We start from the raw sequence: 18,534 nt of genomic DNA on the forward strand, positions 1-18,534 counted from the left end.
GGGACAGGGGAGCCTGGTAGGCTGCCGTCTCTGGGGTCGCACAGAGTCAGACACGACTGACGTGACTTAGCACTAGCAGTAGCAGTATGTTGCTGGCACATAGTAGGCATTTAAATATGTTATTGAATAAATGTTGAATCTTGGATTCTATGATATTATAATTTCCTTTTTTTGGTATTCTGAATCTTAATCAATGTAGTGGTTCTTTACTCTTATTGTTCATGGGAATCACCTTTCAAACTTTAGAAAATTTCCGATCCTCCAACGTTGAAAATTGTGATTTAATGTACCTGCTATGAGGTTGTGGCAGCTGTAGTCTTCTCACTGGTGATTCTGATGTGTGATTTTCAGGTTGGAGACCACAGTACCTTTGATTATTTGTTGTCAATGAGTACGATTAATTTTAAAAATTATATAATATGTCTTAGCCTATTTCCTAGAAAATGGAAATAAAAAATTAGTCAAAAGCTGGTATCGTCTTTGATGTGTATGCTAAAAACATTCATTTTGTCTTGTTTTTTCCCTTCTTGGTGGTCAGGCTCAGCTATCTAACAGCTACAATCACAGATTCTATTGCAATTGTTCATGTTTCAAACATTAAGTTAAACCAGACAATCTTTGCTTTCTAATGTAATATGATCACACTTTATATTTATATGTTAAGATAATTCCTAGCACGTAAAGTTTTTTTAAACATTGTGGCGTCTCATTTAATGGTTACTTGCAGATAACTCTGGGAAAGCATTTAACAGTTATTCTAATAATATAATGAAAACAAGTATTTATTTTTTCATATGTGTTGCTGCTGCTAAGTCACTGTAGTTGTGTCCGACTCTGTGCAGCCCCATAGACGGCAGCCCACCAGGCTCCCCCGTCCCTGGGATTCTCCAGGCAAGAACACTGGAGTGGGTTGCCATTTCCTTCTCCAAGGCGTGAAAGTGAAAAGTGAAAGTGAAGTCGCTCAGTCGTGTCCGACCCTCAGCGACCCCATGGATTGCAGCCTACCAGGCTCCTCCATCCATGGGATTCTCCAGGCAAGAGTACTGAAGTGGGGTGTCATTGCCTTCTCCTTTAATATGTGTTAAGTATCAACAAAAGAATGAGGGCAGAAATTAGCATTTGATAAATATATTATCAAAACTGTTAAACTCCCATATTGGCATGTTATATTTTTGCCGTTAAAACAAATTTAGTGTGTATCCTATTAGGTTGTATAAAGTTCTTATGAATATTTCAATTCAGATTAAAATCAACAACTCTAGGTATATAAACTCCATGGTTTTATTGCAAAAGTTAGGGTCTTTGTACCTAGTGGTCTGGATATGTTTTGTTCCATTTTAACATTTGCTTTGTTTCTGTGATGGATTTAATCCAATATTTACTTAGAGCCTCTTGATAGGTTGTTCTAATTCTCTATTTTAATTTTTTGTAAAGGAATAAATTATGAACACTGCAATTATTAGAGCTGAGTATCTGCATAAGATGGATGAAAATGCTCTTTTTGGGTGGCTGTCAATGTTGAACAAAATACGATAAATTCTCTCAAGTATTTTTATTTAACTTTCATTTTTTAATGCTTGCAGCAGTGAGTATACTCAGAATTTCATTGGTACAGTAGTTTTGACATTTAGCTATTCTGATTTATGATTTTTATGAAATGTTATTATTTAAGTAGTGTGGGTTTTTTAACAAAAGCAGCAAGCAGAATTTTATATAGAGACGCCTTAAAGGCAAATGTACCTGTAATTGTCTTGTAAATTTGGGAATAAGGCTTTAATGACTGGTGTGCCAAAATGAAATATATCCTGGACCTGGGCAGACACCTGGACTTGCACATTTAATGGGAAAGTTGGCAGAAGCTTGCATCAGCTGGTTGTGAGGGACGAAGTTTAACTCCATTAAAAAATAGTAGTTGTTGTTGTTTTAGTTGCTCAGTTCTGTCTGAGTCTTTTCTTATACCTGCCTACCAGGCTAATCTGTCCATGGGATTTCGCAGGCGAGAATACTGGAGCGGGTTGCCATTTCCTCCTCCAGGGGATCTTCCTGACCCAGGCATCTTCCACGTCTCCTCCATTGCAGGTGGATTCTTTACCACTGAGCCACTGGGGAAGTGCAAAAGCTAGTTAATCAAACCTGTGATTTTAAGGAGGGTTTTAAAATGAAGGAGCTGTCATTCTTTGTTTTAACCTATTTAATTTAAAATCTGGGTCATATAGTTTCGAAAGCCAAATAAGTATAGTGGTAATACTGAATTTTTCCCACTCATCAGTTAATAGAATTTTGATGTGAATCAACCTGGATTTGCTCAGATTTAGCAGGGTTTTCTTTTTTTCTTTCCTTTTTCTTCTCCAACCCTGTTGTAATCGGTAATCTCAATGAATTGCAGTTATATGCATGTTTCTCTGTCTCTTCCTTTAGAAATGTGAGCTCCTCAAGATCATGAATTGCATTTTACTATTTTATTCCTAGGAAAGTGTCTGGAACATAGTATGTATTTCCCCAGGTGGCGCTAGTGTTAAAGAACTTGCCTGCCAATACAGGAGACAGAAGAGACACAGGTTCGATTCCTGGGCTGGGAAGATCCCCTGGAGAAGGAAATGACAACGTACTCCAGTGTTCTTATCTCAAGAACCCCATGGACAGAGAAACCTGGTGGGCTACAGTCCATGGGGTTGCAGAGAGTTGACTGAGCGACTAGCACAATAACTATAATAATAATATATATATTTTTAAATTGAGCAGTCTTTTAATGCCAGCCCCTATCTTAGCATTTTATGTGAATGATCTTAATCTTCAGAGTAACTAAAAAAATGTTAGCTACTTTTATTATCTACCGTATACTTAGGAGAAGCTGACGCTTGAAAGCTTAAGTAACATGCTTAAAGTAATATAAATGGTAAGCCAAGTTATGCATCTAGGTAGTCTGACTTATGTTTTTAAATAGGCCCCAGTGGCAAAACTTCCCCTGGGCCAGGAAGATCCCCTGGAAGAGGGAATCACAATTTACTCCAGTGTTCTTGCCTGGGGGCTTCCCTGGTGGCTCAGAGGTTAAAGCATCTGCCTGCAATGCGGGAGGCCAGGGTTCAATCCCTGGGTTGGGAAGATCCCCTGGAGAAGGAAATGGCCACCCACTCCAGTACTCTTGCCTGGAGAATCCCATGGAGGGAGGAGCCTGGTGGGCTACAGTCCATGGGGTTGCAAAGAGTTGGACACAACTGAGCAGCTAACACACAGTGGCAAAACATAAATATGCAGATAAACATTAAATTGTGATCATCCCCGTTGAGAGGAAAAATTATTTTTTTCTTAAATATTAATTTGGTGAAAGTGAAGTCGCTCAGTCGTGTCCAAGCGATTAATTTGGTAATCAAGGGCAAAAGCTCTGCTGTCATTACTTTGAAATATCTGAAGACATTTTCATGGATGGTTATATAGTAAAGCCCTTTTCTGAGAGATATTACTATACATTATTGATTCTGATTCAGTGTGGGGGTGGGGGTGGGGGCTGAGCAAAGGGGTTGCTAGGTGAAGAAGGAACAATTTGCCTTCCTTCTTACCTACTTTGTACAAAATGAGATATAGTTCTTCCCTTCCCTTTTTATATTAGAAACTGTGGATGTCATCCTGTCTTTCAGAACTGGCATTTCAGAAGAATTCTGTAGTGATCATTCACAGACAGTGATGAATGTAATCTCAGTAGAAATATGCTGACTTTTTCTCTTTGGATAGCTAATCCATGAGATAAAATTAAAAGTATTATGAATGAGAATTAGAACAGCTCTTCTTTTTAAGGTATTATCATTGCAGATGAGTGATAGCTTTGAGGACAGAGTAGTAATTAATTTCTCTGAGAAATAATGATGAAAACCAAAATTGAATAAATATATTATTTGAAAAATAGATATTAAATATTTCTTTCTTTTATCCATCTGCCTTTTATCCATATATCTCCTTTGCTTATTCTCAGTAATAATTTTTGGTGTACGTGCTAAGTCATTTCAGTCGTGTCTGACTCTTTGTGACCCCATGGACTGTAGCCCTCGAGGCCCCTTTGACCATGGGATTCTCCAGGCAAGAATGCTGGGGTGCGTTGCCATTTCCTCCTGAAGGGGATCTTCCTGACCCAGGGATCAAACCTCCGTTTCTTAGGTCTCTTGCATTGGTCTATTTGTTCTTTACCACTGGCACCACCTGGGAAGCCCAGTTTTTGGCGTTATCTGCTATTATTTATGCTTATATTTTTATATGACTCAATACTTTGAATTATTTTTCTCCTTTCTGTTATATTTACATATTCAAAGTGAAATTGGTGGTAAAACTTTCGATGAGTTTCTTACTTTTTTGAGCTTTATCTTCTCCATTTACGTATTTTTCTGTTTTGATAGGTATCACACTTATTGCTGTGGATGAGGCTCACTGTATTTCTGAGTGGGGACATGATTTTAGAAGTTCATTCAGGGCTTTGTGTTCCCTAAAGGCAGTACTCCCACAGGTAAGCTTTGCCAAGTACAATGTCTTGAAATGACTTGCTTAGCAAGGGAGGATCCAGGATTGGGGAATGGCCAAAAATCTGAAAATGTTTTTATGAAAGGGCAAATCATTGATTTTTAAGCAGGGGAAAGATTTTTTTACAGCATGGTGTATCTTTTACTTCTCTCAAGTCTTTGCTGAAAGAGTACTTTTTCATTTAGGCCTCCTGTCCACTGTAGTCAGATTTTCAAATTAACCCCCTTCCCACAACTCTCAGCATTCCTCATATTCCTTTGCTGTCTTTTAAATAACACTTACTTAGCAGTGTTAATGTACTTTAATATATTTTGTCTGTTGCCTGTGGGTCCCTACCAGAATATTCTTTGTGAGGAGGGATTTTTGCTGGTTTAGTTGATAAAATCTACAACAGTGCCTGTCACATAGTGAGTGTTCCGTAAATAATTGGGTAAATGAATAAGTGAATTCAGATGAGAAAGCTGAGACCCTGAGAAGTAACTTTACCGCACAGGCAGTGAGTGGTAGAGCTGGGCAGTGCTGCACAGTGGGATACTATATGGCTTCCAGAGTAAATGACTTGAAAGAAGTTTAAAACAGTTTCTGCCCCAAAGTAGCACAGAGTCCAGTCAAGGAGTTTAGATTCAGAATTACCCATAAAAGTGGAAGTAGTAGTACCAAATGAAGTGCATGGAACAGTATGAATAATATAGAAAGATTAGTAGTGTTAATAGTACCTGTAATACTAATTGAAAAAGAAGATTGATATGGTGAAATCCAGTAGGCTCAGATTCCTTGAGGACTGCTTTTCATTAATGTAGAACGGTTTAAAGTAAGCTTTTGGAAATTAGGAAGATTGCTGTCTGTAATCCTTTCCTGGCCCTTTGATTCTAGAGGGATTGTGTTAGAGGAGTTTCAAGTGTTTTATGCAGTTTGGAAATGCTTCTCGATATTGAATTAGTCTTTTATTGTGTCAGGCTGTGGACGCCATTGGATTCTTTTCATTTCTTGGGATGATTCACTGAGCCCAGGATGTTCGACAAGCAGTGGCTGAGAAACTTTTTCCTTGGTATTTTCATGAAATCTTTGTTAGCTAGTGGTGAGAAATGCCCCCTGGTGGCTGTAGGGCTCTCATTTTCCTCACTGTTCTCAGTGCTTTTTTTTCTTTTAATCGCAGTTATAGCTGACTGTCACCAGTGCTTCACACTGAACTATTTTAATAAGTTCAAAAATAGCAAAAAAAAATCACTGACTTATTCCCATTTGGAGAGAATCTGACAAAATGAGTCTCCAAAGAACAACTTTGTTGTTGAAAGCTTTGTTGTTGTTGATTTGCTCAGCTGTGTGTGACTCTTTGCGACCCCATGAACTGTAGCCCACCAGGCTCCTCTGTCCATGGAATTTTCCAGGCAAGAATACTGAAGTGGGTAGCCATTTCCTTCTCCAGGCGATCTTCCCTACACAAGGATCAAACCTGGGTCTCCTGCAATGCAAGTGGATTCTTTACTGCTGAGTCACCAGGGAAGCCCTGGAAAGCTTTACATCAACCTTAAAGTTCTATAAAATTCAAGTAAGAGGAACTGTAAGAATGAGACATTTTGGATCTTTCCATGACATTCCTCCCAGCCCTTTTACAAAGATCAGCACATTGTAGACAGTAACTATTTGGAGTAAGTGAGTGAATGAATGAATGAAGCATATTATGGAGTATGTAGATTAACTGCACCACCCAATGGAGAAGGCAGTGGCACCCCACTCCAGTACCCTAACCTGGAAACTGCCATGGATGAGGAGCCTGGTAGGCTGCAGTCCATGGGGTCGCTAAGTGTTGGACACGACTGAGTGACTTCACTTTCACTTTTCACTTTCATGTATTGGAGAAGGAAATGGCAACCCACTCCAGTGTTCTTGCCTGGAGAATCCCAGGGACAGTGGAGCCTGGTGGGCTGCCATCTATGGGGTCGCATAGAGTCGTACACGACTGAAGTGACTTAGCAGCAGCAGCAGGAGCAGCACCACCCAGATTCAGAGGCAAATGGAATAGTAACAGTTCTTGGAATTTGTAGTGGTAGCACCATTGAAGTATATGTCTAAGGCATTCCCAGATTTATAGTCACAAGATTAATTTACATTTTATTGCTTTTTTCACCAAAACTTTGTACTTATTACCAAAGAAACCAAGATTTGCCAATTTAAAGAACAAGTTTCATGAGTTGTGAACTTGATAAAACTGAGTGACAAGGTAATTTATCAACCATACTAGTTTGCTTTTAAAAATTAAAAGGTTGAAGCTATTAAGAACTATGCTGTAATATAAAGAACAGACTTTGGACTCTATGGGAGAAGGCAAAGGTGAGATGATTTGAGAGAATAGCATTGAAACATGTATATTACCATATGTGAAATAGATCACTAGTCCAAGTTCAATGCTTGAAACAGGGTACTCAAAGCTGGTGTACTGGAATGACCCAGAGGGATGGGATGGGGAGGGAGGTTCAGGATGGTGGGCACATGTACACCCATGGCTGATTCATGTCAATGTATGGCAAAAACCACTACAATGTTGTAAAGTAATTAGCCTCCAATTAAAAAAAAAGAACTATGCTGTGATGACCAGATAAACTGAGAGCTTCCTAGTAAACCAGGATGTATGGACACACTGTTCTCCTAGCCAACCTGAGTGTTATTTCTAAGCTTTACCCTAGTTTACGTCTTTTAAATATCATAAAGCACCAGACTTTCTAAGCAGAAATATTCTGTTCATTTCTGAAGTGAGAGTAAACATTGTTCCTTTAAATTTAATGCATTCCATTACTTTACTATGTTTTCTAAGTTACGGAAGCAACATTCTTAACTTTGACTTTCTAGGATATCGGCAAAGGAATGAATCATTTATAGTGATTTTCTCTGTTAGCTAGTCACTAGAATAAGGAGTTCCTCGTGGCAAAGTGGGAATTTTTAAGTTAGAAGAGAGGTTAACATCCAGTAGCCCTCTCCATCTCATATTTTGATGAAAAAACAGAGGCCGAGAGAAGTTAGCTCTTGCCAAAGTGAATGGCAAATCTGAGAGAAGTGGCCGTGTCTCTGGAGTTCTTGTGTAGAATTCTTTTCAGATGTTGCCTTAATAATATCAGTAATAGCTGACACTTGTCACGTGCTTTCTGTATACTGTGCCATTATATTCGGCATAGTAGACCTTTTATCCCATTTGCTCTTCACGGTGACTTTCTGAGGTTGTTGCTGTTATTGTAGCCATCTTATAGATGAGGAAACCAAAGTTTAGAATATGAAGTAAATAACTCATGGGAATTCCCAGGCAATTCAGTGGTTAAGACTCTGCACTTCCACTTCGAGGGGCATGGGTTTGATCGTTGTACAGTGCAGCCAATATATCTAAAATAAGCAGCTCAGAATCTCACATCTCGTTAGTGGTGAAAGCTGGCTTTGAACTGAGGCAGCTGTTTGTAAGCCAGATTTTTATACTACTGTGCTGCTGTTTTGCCCGATTTTTCTACTAACGTCTTCAAAATGTGTCAGGTTCATGCTTATTTCCTTTTTTTCACAAAGGCATTGCTTTTCTACTCTTACATGATACTGCATAGAAACAAATGAGGCCCTCTTTTCTTATCGTTGCCATCCTGAAAATGTCTGTCTTTATATGTTCAGTTCAGTTCAGTTCAGTCGCTCAGTTGTGTCCGACTCTTTGCGACCCCATGAACCACAGCACGCCAGGACTCGCTGTCCATCACCAACTCCCGGAGTTCACTCAGACTCACGTCCATCGAGTCAGTGATGCCATCCAGCCATCTCATCCTCTGTCGTCCCCTTCTCCTCCTGCCCCCAATCCCTCCCAGCATCAGAGTCTTTTCCAATGAGTCAACTCTTTGCATGAGGTGGCCAAAGTACTGGAGTTTCAGCTTTAGCATCATTCCTTCCAAAGAAATCCCAGGGCTGATCTGCTTCAGAATGGACTGGTTGGATCTCCTTGCAGTCCAAGGGACTCTCAAGAGTCTTCTCCAACACTACAGTTCAAAAGCATCAATTCTTCGGCGCTCAGCCTTCTTCACAGTCCAACTCTCACATCCATACATGACCACTGGAAAAACCATAGCCTTGACTAGACGGACCTTAGTCGGCAAAGTAATGTCTCTGCTTTTGAATCTGCTATCTAGGTTGGTCATAACTTTTCTTCCAAGGAGTAAGCGTCTTTTAATTTCATGGCTGCAGTCACCATCTGCAGTGATTTTGGAGCCCAAAAAAATAAAGTCTGACACTGTTTCCACTGTTTCCCCATCTATTTCCCATGAAGCGATGGGGCCAGATGCCATGATCTTCGTTTTCTTAATGTTGAGCTTTAAGCCAACTTTTTCAGTCTCCTCTTTCACTTTCATCAAGAGGCTCTTTAGTTCCTCTTCACTTTCTGCCATAAGGGTGGTGTCATCTGCATATCTGAGGTTATTGATATTTCTCCCAGCAATCTTGATTCCAGCTTGTGCTTCTTCCAGCCCAGTGTTTCTCATGATGTACTCTGCATAGAAGTTAAATAAGCAGGGTGACAATATACAGTCTTGACATACTCCTTTTACTATTTGGAACTAATTTAGTCTGTTGTTCCATGTCCAGTTCTAACTGTTGCTTCCTGACCTGCATACAGATTTCTCAAGAGGCAGGTCAGGTGGTCTGGTATTCCCATCTCTCTCAGAATTTTCCACAGTTTATTGTGATCCACACAGAATTTATGGATAGAGAATATCAAAATGTCAGTTAACTGGTCACATTGATTTTGGTATCATTTTTTTTTCTATTTAAAAACTGCTCCCAGACTTAATTGATTTTTCTTTGCATGAACTTTGAGATAGTTTTCAGTTCAGTAAAGCTATATTGATTATAAAAATAGTTTACAGTTTTTAATAAATTGTATCTTTTTTCAAATTCTGTATTTGATTTTTTACAGATTACACTTAAATTTTCACTTATGTACAGTAATTGCTTCAACTGATTTGCAGGGCAAATGTATTGCATCTGAAGAGCTGTGTTATGAGCATATTATTTACCATATTTTATAATAAGCCAAAATGTATTCAGAAAGTTGTAATTTTGGATATCAAGCAGCTAATTATATAGGAACAATTTTTCTGATTATGAGATGATTGCATAGTTGATTAATATACCCAATGATAATAGTGATGAAAAAATTAAATCTAGAAGTCTACTGTGCTGAAAATAGAACATGACTTGGTTGCTCAAGGGATCAGTTAATACTAGATGTCTTATTTTCTGCATTTTTCTTTTATATTGTATGCTACAGTTAACCATTTAAAACTGTTGATAGGTTATCCAGGTAATTGAGAGCTGTTATTTTAGATCTGAAAAGCCATATAGCAATGTATTTAATATAGGAGTAAAAAAAGAGCCATGCTTGGGCTTTGTATGGCTAAATTTTCAGTGATTGCAGGGTTTATAATTTGTGAATTATCATTATCTAAGATAAGACATAACTTACCCCTCATTTGTTCCAGCACTGTTATAAATGTATAAATAATAAATGGAGAGGTAGATAGCTAATAAGTGGATTTAGCTTAAGACAGGAATTGCCTTAGAAATCTTATGAGTTTAGTGTTTGAATGATTTCTTAGAAGGCTGAGAAACAAGTAAGAAGAAAGTGTTTTTCTTCTTTGAAAGAATAATTTTAAAGTTTCATTTTTATCACTGTTCTCTACTCTTCCTGTAATTGTCTTCCAGTGTCTTTCTAAGAAGGCAGTAGAAATGTTGGGAATTAACAACCTCTCTCCTTTGTTAAAAATCGCTTTTACTTATTTCAGGTTCCAATTGTTGCAGTGACTGCTACGGCAGGTTCTTCGGTCCGAGAAGACATTGTACGTTGCTTAAAACTGAAGGATCCTCAGATAACCTGTACTGGTTTTGATCGACCAAACTTGTATTTAGAAGTTGGACGAAAAACAGGAAGCATCCTGGAGGATCTGAAGCAGTTTCTCGTCTGTAAGTCAAGGTGAGTCAAGGCCTGGAATGCTGCCGTCCATGGGGTCACAAAGAGTCAGATGCGACTGAGCGTATGACTGAAGTGACCCCAGGATGAAAAAGCTAATCCCACCACTGAGATATCTCATAGGTGGGACTTCCAGTCACCCAGGATCAGGGAGAATGTGTCCTCCCAGGCAAGTGGCAAATGGCAAAACACAGTCAGAGTGCGCATGCCCTCTCTTTAACTGATTCAGCAGAGTGCAAACAAAGACTGGGCCAGTTTTCTGAAAACCCTAGTAGGTTTACTGAAGGATTTCAGGCCCTAACCCTGGCATTTGATTTAGCCTGGAAGGACGGCCAACTAATATTCTCTACCTGTGAGGAGAAGCAGAGGGTTTGGACGGCAGCCTCGGGGCACACTGAGCAGCTTGCTGGGGCCCAACCTAGCGCTTGTGATACTGTGGGGATGCAGAATCCTGCTTGGGATGATAATTTCCTGGTGGGCATGAGGGCCAGGAACCACATGATTCAGGAATGCATTAGAAAACCAGTCAGCTATGAAAGGGTCAAGGAAGTGACCCAAGAGAAAGAAGAAAATCCAGCCCTCTTTTGGGGACAACTTGTGGAGGCTTTTAGAACGTTTACTAACATAGACACCTCCACTCCTGAGGGTCAGTCCCTACTGGGACTACCTTTTATCATTCAGTTCGCCTCTATGACATTAGGCGAAAACTTCAAATGTTACAATCAGGGCCACAAACACTGCTGCCCCACCTGCTAGAGGTGGCTTTTGGGGTAAAAAAATCAAGCTGAGGATAAGGAAAGAACAAGCTCAGCTGATAACAGGTGCTGTCGGACACGCTTTGCAACTTCAGGGCCACCGAGAGGGTACAGCAGGTGCCAACATCAGTCCAGAGGTAAGACAAACAAGGGGGAGTGCTTTGAAGGCAAGTCAACTGACCACTGGGCCTATGAATGCTGGAAGGAGCCTCCCAGGCCATGCCCAGTCTGCAGACAGACTGATCATTGGGACTACTCTTGGTCCTGAAGAGGAAGAGGGACTCCTGCTTCTGAGATGACCATGCTGGGCTCCTGAGGTGTCCCGGCAGCTTCCCCCACACCCACCCTGAGATGTCTATGTCCATCAAGGAGCCCCAGGTCATCTCTGATGTGGCAGAAAGAAGATCGATTTTTTAATTGATACAGAAGCCACTGTCTCTGGCCTGACTTCTTACTCTGGACCTTTTTTCTCTAAAAGCTGCACAGTGACAGGTGTCAGTGAAAAGCCTCACACCTGTTACTTCACTAGAATCACACTTGCCAGTTTGAACAGTGTTTGGTCTCATCATTTCACATGGTAGCAAAGAAATGCTCAAAATTCTCTAAGCGAGGCTTCGACTAAACATGAACAGAGAACTTCTAGATGTTCAAACTGGATTTAGAAAAGGCAGATAAACCAGAGATCAAATTGCCAGCATCTGTTGGATCATAGAAAAAGCAGGAGAGTTCCAGCAAAACATGTACTTCTGCTTTAAAGACTACGCCAAAGCTTTTGACTGTGTGGATCACAACAAACGGTGGGAAATTCTTCAAGAGATAGGAATACCAGACCACCTGACCTGCCTCCTGAAAAATCTGTATGCAGGTCAGGAAGCAACAATTAGAACCAGACATGAAACAACAGACTGGTTCCAAATTGGGAAAGGAGTACATCAAGGCTGTATATTATCACCCTGCTTATTTAACTTATATGCAGAGTACATCATGAGAAATGCCAGACTGGATGAAGCACAAGCTGGAATCAAGATGGCCGGGAGAAATATCAATAACCTCAGATATGCAGATGACACAACCCTTACGGCAGAAAGTGAGGAGGAACTAAAGAGCTTCTTGATGAAAATGAAAGAGGAGAGTGAAAACGTTGGCTTAAAGCTCAACATTAAGAAAACGAAGATCATGGCATCTGGTCCCATCACCTCATGGCAAATAAATGGGGAAACAATGGAAACAGTGTGAGACTTTATTTTCTTGGGCTCCAAAATCACTTCTGATGGTGACTGCAGTCATGAAATCAAGAGTCACTTGCTCCTTGGAAGAAAAGCTATGAATAACCTAGACAGCATACTAAAAAGCAGAGACATTACTTTACCATCAAAGGTCTGTATAGTCAAAGCTATGGTTTTTCCAGTAGTCATGTATGGACATGAGAGTTGGACCATAAAGAAGGCTGAGTATCAAAGAATTGATGCTTTTGAACTGTGGTGTTGGCGAAGACTCTTGAGAGTCCCTTGGACTGATCAAGGAGATCCAGCCAGTCCATCCTAAAGGAAATCAGTCTTTAATATTCATTGGAAGGACTGATGCTGAAGCTGAAGCTCCAGTACTTTGGCCACCTGATGCGAAGAGCTAACTCATTAGAAAAGACCCTGATGCTGGGAAAGATTGAAGGCAGGAGAAGAAGGGGACAACAGAGAAAGAGATGGTTAGATGGCATCACTGACTCAATATACCTGGACAGTGTTGCCTTAGGGGTTTTGAGAGAGCCCACACTTGCTCACCCAGGCCCTAGGAAAAGAACTGCAGGAAATATGCCTAAAAGAAGGGCCTGTTCTACAGTATATAGATATATTAATATGTAGCCCCTCCATGGAGACCTCAGATCAGAACACCATTGAAATTCTTAATTTCCTTGGGACTTGAGGTTATAGGGTCTCCCAGAAAAAGGCACAGATCTCAAATCAACAAGTTAAATACATGGAATATATTATAAATCCTGGAAGTAGACAGCTACGTCCAGATAGAAAATAAGCTGTATTAGGCCTAGATACTTCAAAGACAAAAAGACATCTCTATACCTTGGGCTTCCTAGGTGGCGCTAGTAGTAAAGAACCCACCTGCCAATGTAGGAGACATAAGAGATGCAGGCTCGATCCCTGGGCTGGGGAGATCCATCAGAGCTCCTGCTCTGAGTCTTCCCAGTTGACAAAAGCCGTGCATCTGGTATGTTAAGTTTCTTTCTTTGAGGTAGCAGCAGTTCCATGTCAAGATGATCTTGATGCAGGGATCCTAGCCACTCCCTGAGACAGATTCTTCTGGACCAACAGCAGAGGTCTCCCTGGGGCTCCGCGGCAAGGCAGGATGAGAATTCTGTGGCCCCAGTTAGGTAGGGTCCATGAGCCCAGTGCCAGCCTGAAGGAGCCACAGAAGGTGGACCTCTGCCCTGCACCTCCCAATAAAAGTTCCCTGGGGTCCAGGAACCTCAGAGGGGATATGAGGTAGGCAATAGACGGGCCCCAGGCTGAGCTGCTGCAGTCTCTTGTTGACACTTTGAGAGAAGATGCCATCAGGAGCACTGGGCCCTGAGACCGCAATTTCCTCTTGCTGTGGTCAAGGGGATTTCTCATCCTGACGTGTGCAGAGAATGTCCTCAGTTGTCCTCTAAGGAATTCTGCATAATGCAACTCTAGGGGAGGGGAAAAGAAAGGAAGAGATGCCAGCCCATAATATGTCCTGCCAACCTCCCAGAAACCTTCAAGCTGACCAAGGAAGAACCCTGAGACAGGCCAAATATGGGAACAAGCAAGAAGACTGGCCAGACATAACCTGGAAGAGTGCCCTCATATAAGTAGTCTAAGCCACCCCTGTTGGGTGCAGCTCACTCCGCAAGTTTGCCTTTGTTTTCTTCCGCATGTGCTTTGCCTCCAATAAATGCTGTGTCTGCTGGTCTCCTATGAATTCTTTTGGCAGAGAAGACAAAGACCAAGGCCCTTTTTCCAGTCATTTCACTGCCATAGTCAATAGGAATGTTCACTGCTTTGATTTTTTGGTTCTATAAATTCAGATTTTTATATTTTCTACTTTTTGTTAATGTAAAAAGTGATCCATATTGTTAGTATCATTTTGAACAGTACAGATGCATGTAAACTGAAGAGTACTTAGATTTCTCTAATCCCATTCCTCAGTTTTCATTGTTGATATTTTTGCATTTAGCTTTATAGGCTTCTGTTCTTTGTCTTAGACTGCAAATATGTGCTCTCCGTTGTTTTTGTTGTTGTTAGCTTGCCATAGAAATGGTGTTGTAGTATATCCGTTTGTCTTCAATTTTCTTCCTTTTTGTATCTCTGTTATCTTTCTGTATATTGTGTTTTCTTAAATTAGGCCTTAATGTTTTAAGATGTTACAGTATTCACGTTTTGGTGCACAGTTCTTCCTTCTTTGAAAAATATTTTTTTAAATGAGATTCTTGTACATTAAAAAGATGATTTGCATTTTTCTTCACTCCATGGAATTATCTACTATGAAATTTTGACATGGAAGCCCCTTGGGTCACTCTCAAAAATTACTTTGGGTAGTTTATTTAGTAAGACTCTTAGAGTAAAATTGCTGCATTATTTTTCTAAGTTTTCTATGATTTTTACTGTAGTCTTTCTTAAAGGTTTTTATACATTTACTTTTTAAACATTTGATTCACTTTCATAGTATGTGTATGATCATGAATATTTAGATAATTTTTCATTATCATAGTTTTGCCATGAATATTTGTATGTATCTTTTGGCTGATCTTTAAGTATACTTGTAAAATAGATTCCTAAAATTAAAATGGTATCACAGGTTATGTGCATTAAAAATTAAATAAAATAACTTTCTAAATCTAAGTGGTACATTCTTTTTATATTCATTGGATCAGCATAAATGAATGTATTTATGTAAATGAATATATTGAGGAATTAAATATTCTACGAAATCATCATTTAAACTTTTAATAAGTGCAGGTTTCTAAAATAGACTTTTAACATGTTATTTTCTATAACATAGCCTTAAGATTACCAGTAAATGCTTCTTTGAACTATATAAATGATCTTTTATTATTACATGAAAGTTCTTGCTTTTTTGGTAAACATATAGATATTCAATTTTACAATCATAAGAGAGATAAGAATAATGTAAAAATTTTATTCTCCTATGTAAATATTACATTTCTTGTATAAATGAAGAGTAATTGTTAAACTAGTGTTCTGTATTTCCAAAAGGGTGGTAATTGTATTTCCATTAGTCTGTCGGTTTTTAGCAAGGCTTCTGCATCAATAAATAAACCTGTCTTTGGTTTTAATTTTTTAAATTTGAACAAAAAAATGAAGTCAGTGGTGTTTGTGTTTAACATAATTTATTTCCACATCTGAGTGTCCAAAATGTTTTAGATTTTTGTTAAATATGTCATTGTTTTTTATATGCTTTCTCCTTTGAGTTTTTTACTAAAAGGAAAATGTAAATTAAAATTTAAAAATGAAATGAAATTAAAAATTTTAAAAGAAGGGGAAATTAAATTACATAAAACTCAAACATATATATATATATATATTTGTCCTTTTGCTCTTCTTTTTCTTTAGTTCTGCTTGGGAATTTGAAGGTCCAACTATCATCTATTGTCCTTCCAGGAAAATGACAGAGCAAGTTACAGCTGAACTTAAAAAACTGAATTTAGCCTGTGGAACATACCATGCGGGACTGAGTATTAACTTAAGGAAACAAGTTCATCATAGGTTCATGAGAGATGAAATTCAGGTGTGAAAATGGATCATCATTACTGTCTTTTCCCCATACTGGAAACACATATTTCTATAATAGCTATTTATGAAGTCTTTATTGAATATCTTCTTTGTGTTCCCTAACTTCCTTGCCCCCACCTCCCCAGGGAGGGATAATGTTTTTTGTTTTCTAATTTAAATTTTTTTTTCATTTTTAAAGTGTGTCTTATAGTTGATTTACAATGTTTTGTTAATTTCAGGTATACATACTATATATAAAATAGGAACTAATAGGAACCTATGGTACAGCACAAGTAACTATTTAGTACTCTGTAATGACCTATATGGGAATGGAATCTGAAAAAGAGTGGATGTATGTATTCCTGATTCACTTTACTGTACAGCAGAAACTAATACATTGTAAAAAAACATTGTAAGTCAACTATATTAAAAATTAAAAATTTCGTTAAAGTTGGAATTGAACTTCATAATTTAATCCTGAAATATTATTTGTTTAAAATTGCAGTGGTAAAGAATTCCCCTTGCCGATGCAGGAGATGTAAGAGATGTGGGTTCGATCCCTGGATTGGGAAGATCCCCTGGAGTAGGAAATGGCAATCCACTCCAGTATTGTTGCCTGGAAGATTCCATGGACAGAGGAGCCTGGTGGGCTACAGTTCATGGGGTCGAGTTTGACATGACTGAGCACGAGCACAAAAATGGAAAAACAGCAATGTATATTAAAAAATTTTAGGTGTACATCCAGGTAATTCATTCATGCATATACATTTGAGTACCGTTTTGATGAACATAAAGCAGTCACTCTGATAGAATCAGTGTAGAATATGGGAGATAGATAGGTAAGAAAACTGTTGCAGGCTAATATAAATGGCAGCCTAGACATAGAATGGTGTTTAGGTTCACAGAGGAGGGAAAACTAGCTGTTAAGTTAGATTGTCAAATGGAGTTGTACACCCAGGAATAAGCAGTTTGAGTAGAATCTGAACAAGTGAATAGAAGTTCATCAGGTATGCATGGCTAGGGGGTGATGAAGGATAAGGAATTGATTATAGAAAAGGACTGATGTGTGCAAGGCACTTTGACATAAGAGAGCATACTGGGTTCAAGGAATTGTGAGTAGTTTGCAATGGTTGGAGAAAAGGGAAGTATAGAGTAGGAGGGACACAAAGTACAGGTAAAATGGCAGGAACTGGTGGAGACTTAGGAAGAGAGTTGAATTGGTTGGTTGGCCAGGTTATAGAGGATCTTAAAACTTGCAGAAAGGCAAGCTGGAGTTGGTGTGAAGTTCCCTTATTTTTTCCAGACAAGCTGTAGGACTTTTTATTTAAATGACATTCCATCTAACAGGTAAAGCAGATTAAAGTAGAAATGGCCTTGTTGAAGTTGATGTGACGGAGAACCAAGTCCAGGAATGTCCCTGTCTCCATGTCAGTGTCTTGGGGGTTAGAATCTTAGAATCTTCAGAATTCTGCAGAACAGAACTTGAAAACCACCGTGACAGACTGCTCTGTGAGCAAGATAATAGTATTATAGAAACATTAGACTGGGAGCACTAAGTAGGATTGATCTGAAGGAGAGAAGAAAGGTATTGATGAAGTTCACAAGAGGTGTTGCAGCTGAGATTCTTATAGTTAGGATCCTGGTTCAGTGGGTGTCACACGGATTATTTTGGAGGATTTCAATTCAAACATGTAAGTAGGTTTAAATCAACACTATCAACATATCCACCCCCTGTCAATATATGCCTGGAATAGTCCTCATCTCAAATTGAGAGGAACTTAACTTCCGTTTTGCATTTTCTGTCCAATAGATCATCCATTTCCTATATATCTAGAACTCTGCATATGCAGCTCACTGTACATTGTCATGCTGCAGTGCATATCTGCCTGAAGGGCATTTGTTCTCTTTCTTCATCTTCTTTCCAAAGGCAAGAACAGCTGCCTGGAATAGAGGTTTTATCCAAATTCTTAAATGCTTGTATGTTTATTCTATTATCTCTGAAGCTTGAAAATTATCAGATAAAGTTCATTAGCTGCTGCTTACTAAATCTTAACAATTGATCTTTGAGTCAATAATTGATCATTGGTTTCTTCTGTCTTGTTGTATGATTACTAATTATTTATTTAGATAGAAACATCTCCCAGAGACATGAGGAAGACTAAGATTTTTTTCTTTCCTATTTTTCATGATGAAATCTAACCGCATTTGGTTGTAGATTTGTGTTTTGAGTCTGTAATCAGTCTTTTAATCCTAACTTTTAATTTTATGCCCTTTGTATTTTATTTGCCTTTTCAAGATGGCTTGAATTCCTTTCCTTTCTGGGATGAGGTTATGAGTAAATTATTTGATAAAGTATTTTCATTTATACCTGAGAGGTTATAATGATATTTTGAAAATCATATCTGTAGAATAGGTTGATCTCTTTTAAAGACAAGATCATGAAAAAATTAGATCTTAAAAATTTTCATCATACAAACACACAGACACATACATTACACAGAGTAATCATGTGAGGTGATGG

General features: G+C 38.9%; 1 protein-coding gene across 12 annotated transcripts in view; it reads left to right on the plus strand.

The window, feature by feature from the left end:
- Positions 1–18,534, plus strand: part of WRN (WRN RecQ like helicase) — a 114,416-nt gene that overhangs the window by 52,400 nt on the left and 43,482 nt on the right. For all 12 annotated transcript variants that reach the window (XR_011253545.1, XR_011253547.1, XR_011253546.1 and 9 more), the window contains 3 exons: positions 4,386–4,492; positions 10,308–10,495; positions 15,855–16,029. Coding sequence is in view for 8 of the 12 variants with exons in the window: in XM_069573349.1 (XP_069429450.1) it covers positions 4,386–4,492; positions 10,308–10,495; positions 15,855–16,029 (470 nt within the window). In the remaining 4 variants the exon portion in view is untranslated. The remainder of the gene's footprint in view (positions 1–4,385; positions 4,493–10,307; positions 10,496–15,854; positions 16,030–18,534) is intronic.

The sequence above is a fragment of the Ovis canadensis genome, chromosome 26 (genome assembly GCF_042477335.2).
Source record: "Ovis canadensis isolate MfBH-ARS-UI-01 breed Bighorn chromosome 26, ARS-UI_OviCan_v2, whole genome shotgun sequence".
NCBI lineage: Eukaryota > Metazoa > Chordata > Mammalia > Artiodactyla > Bovidae > Ovis > Ovis canadensis.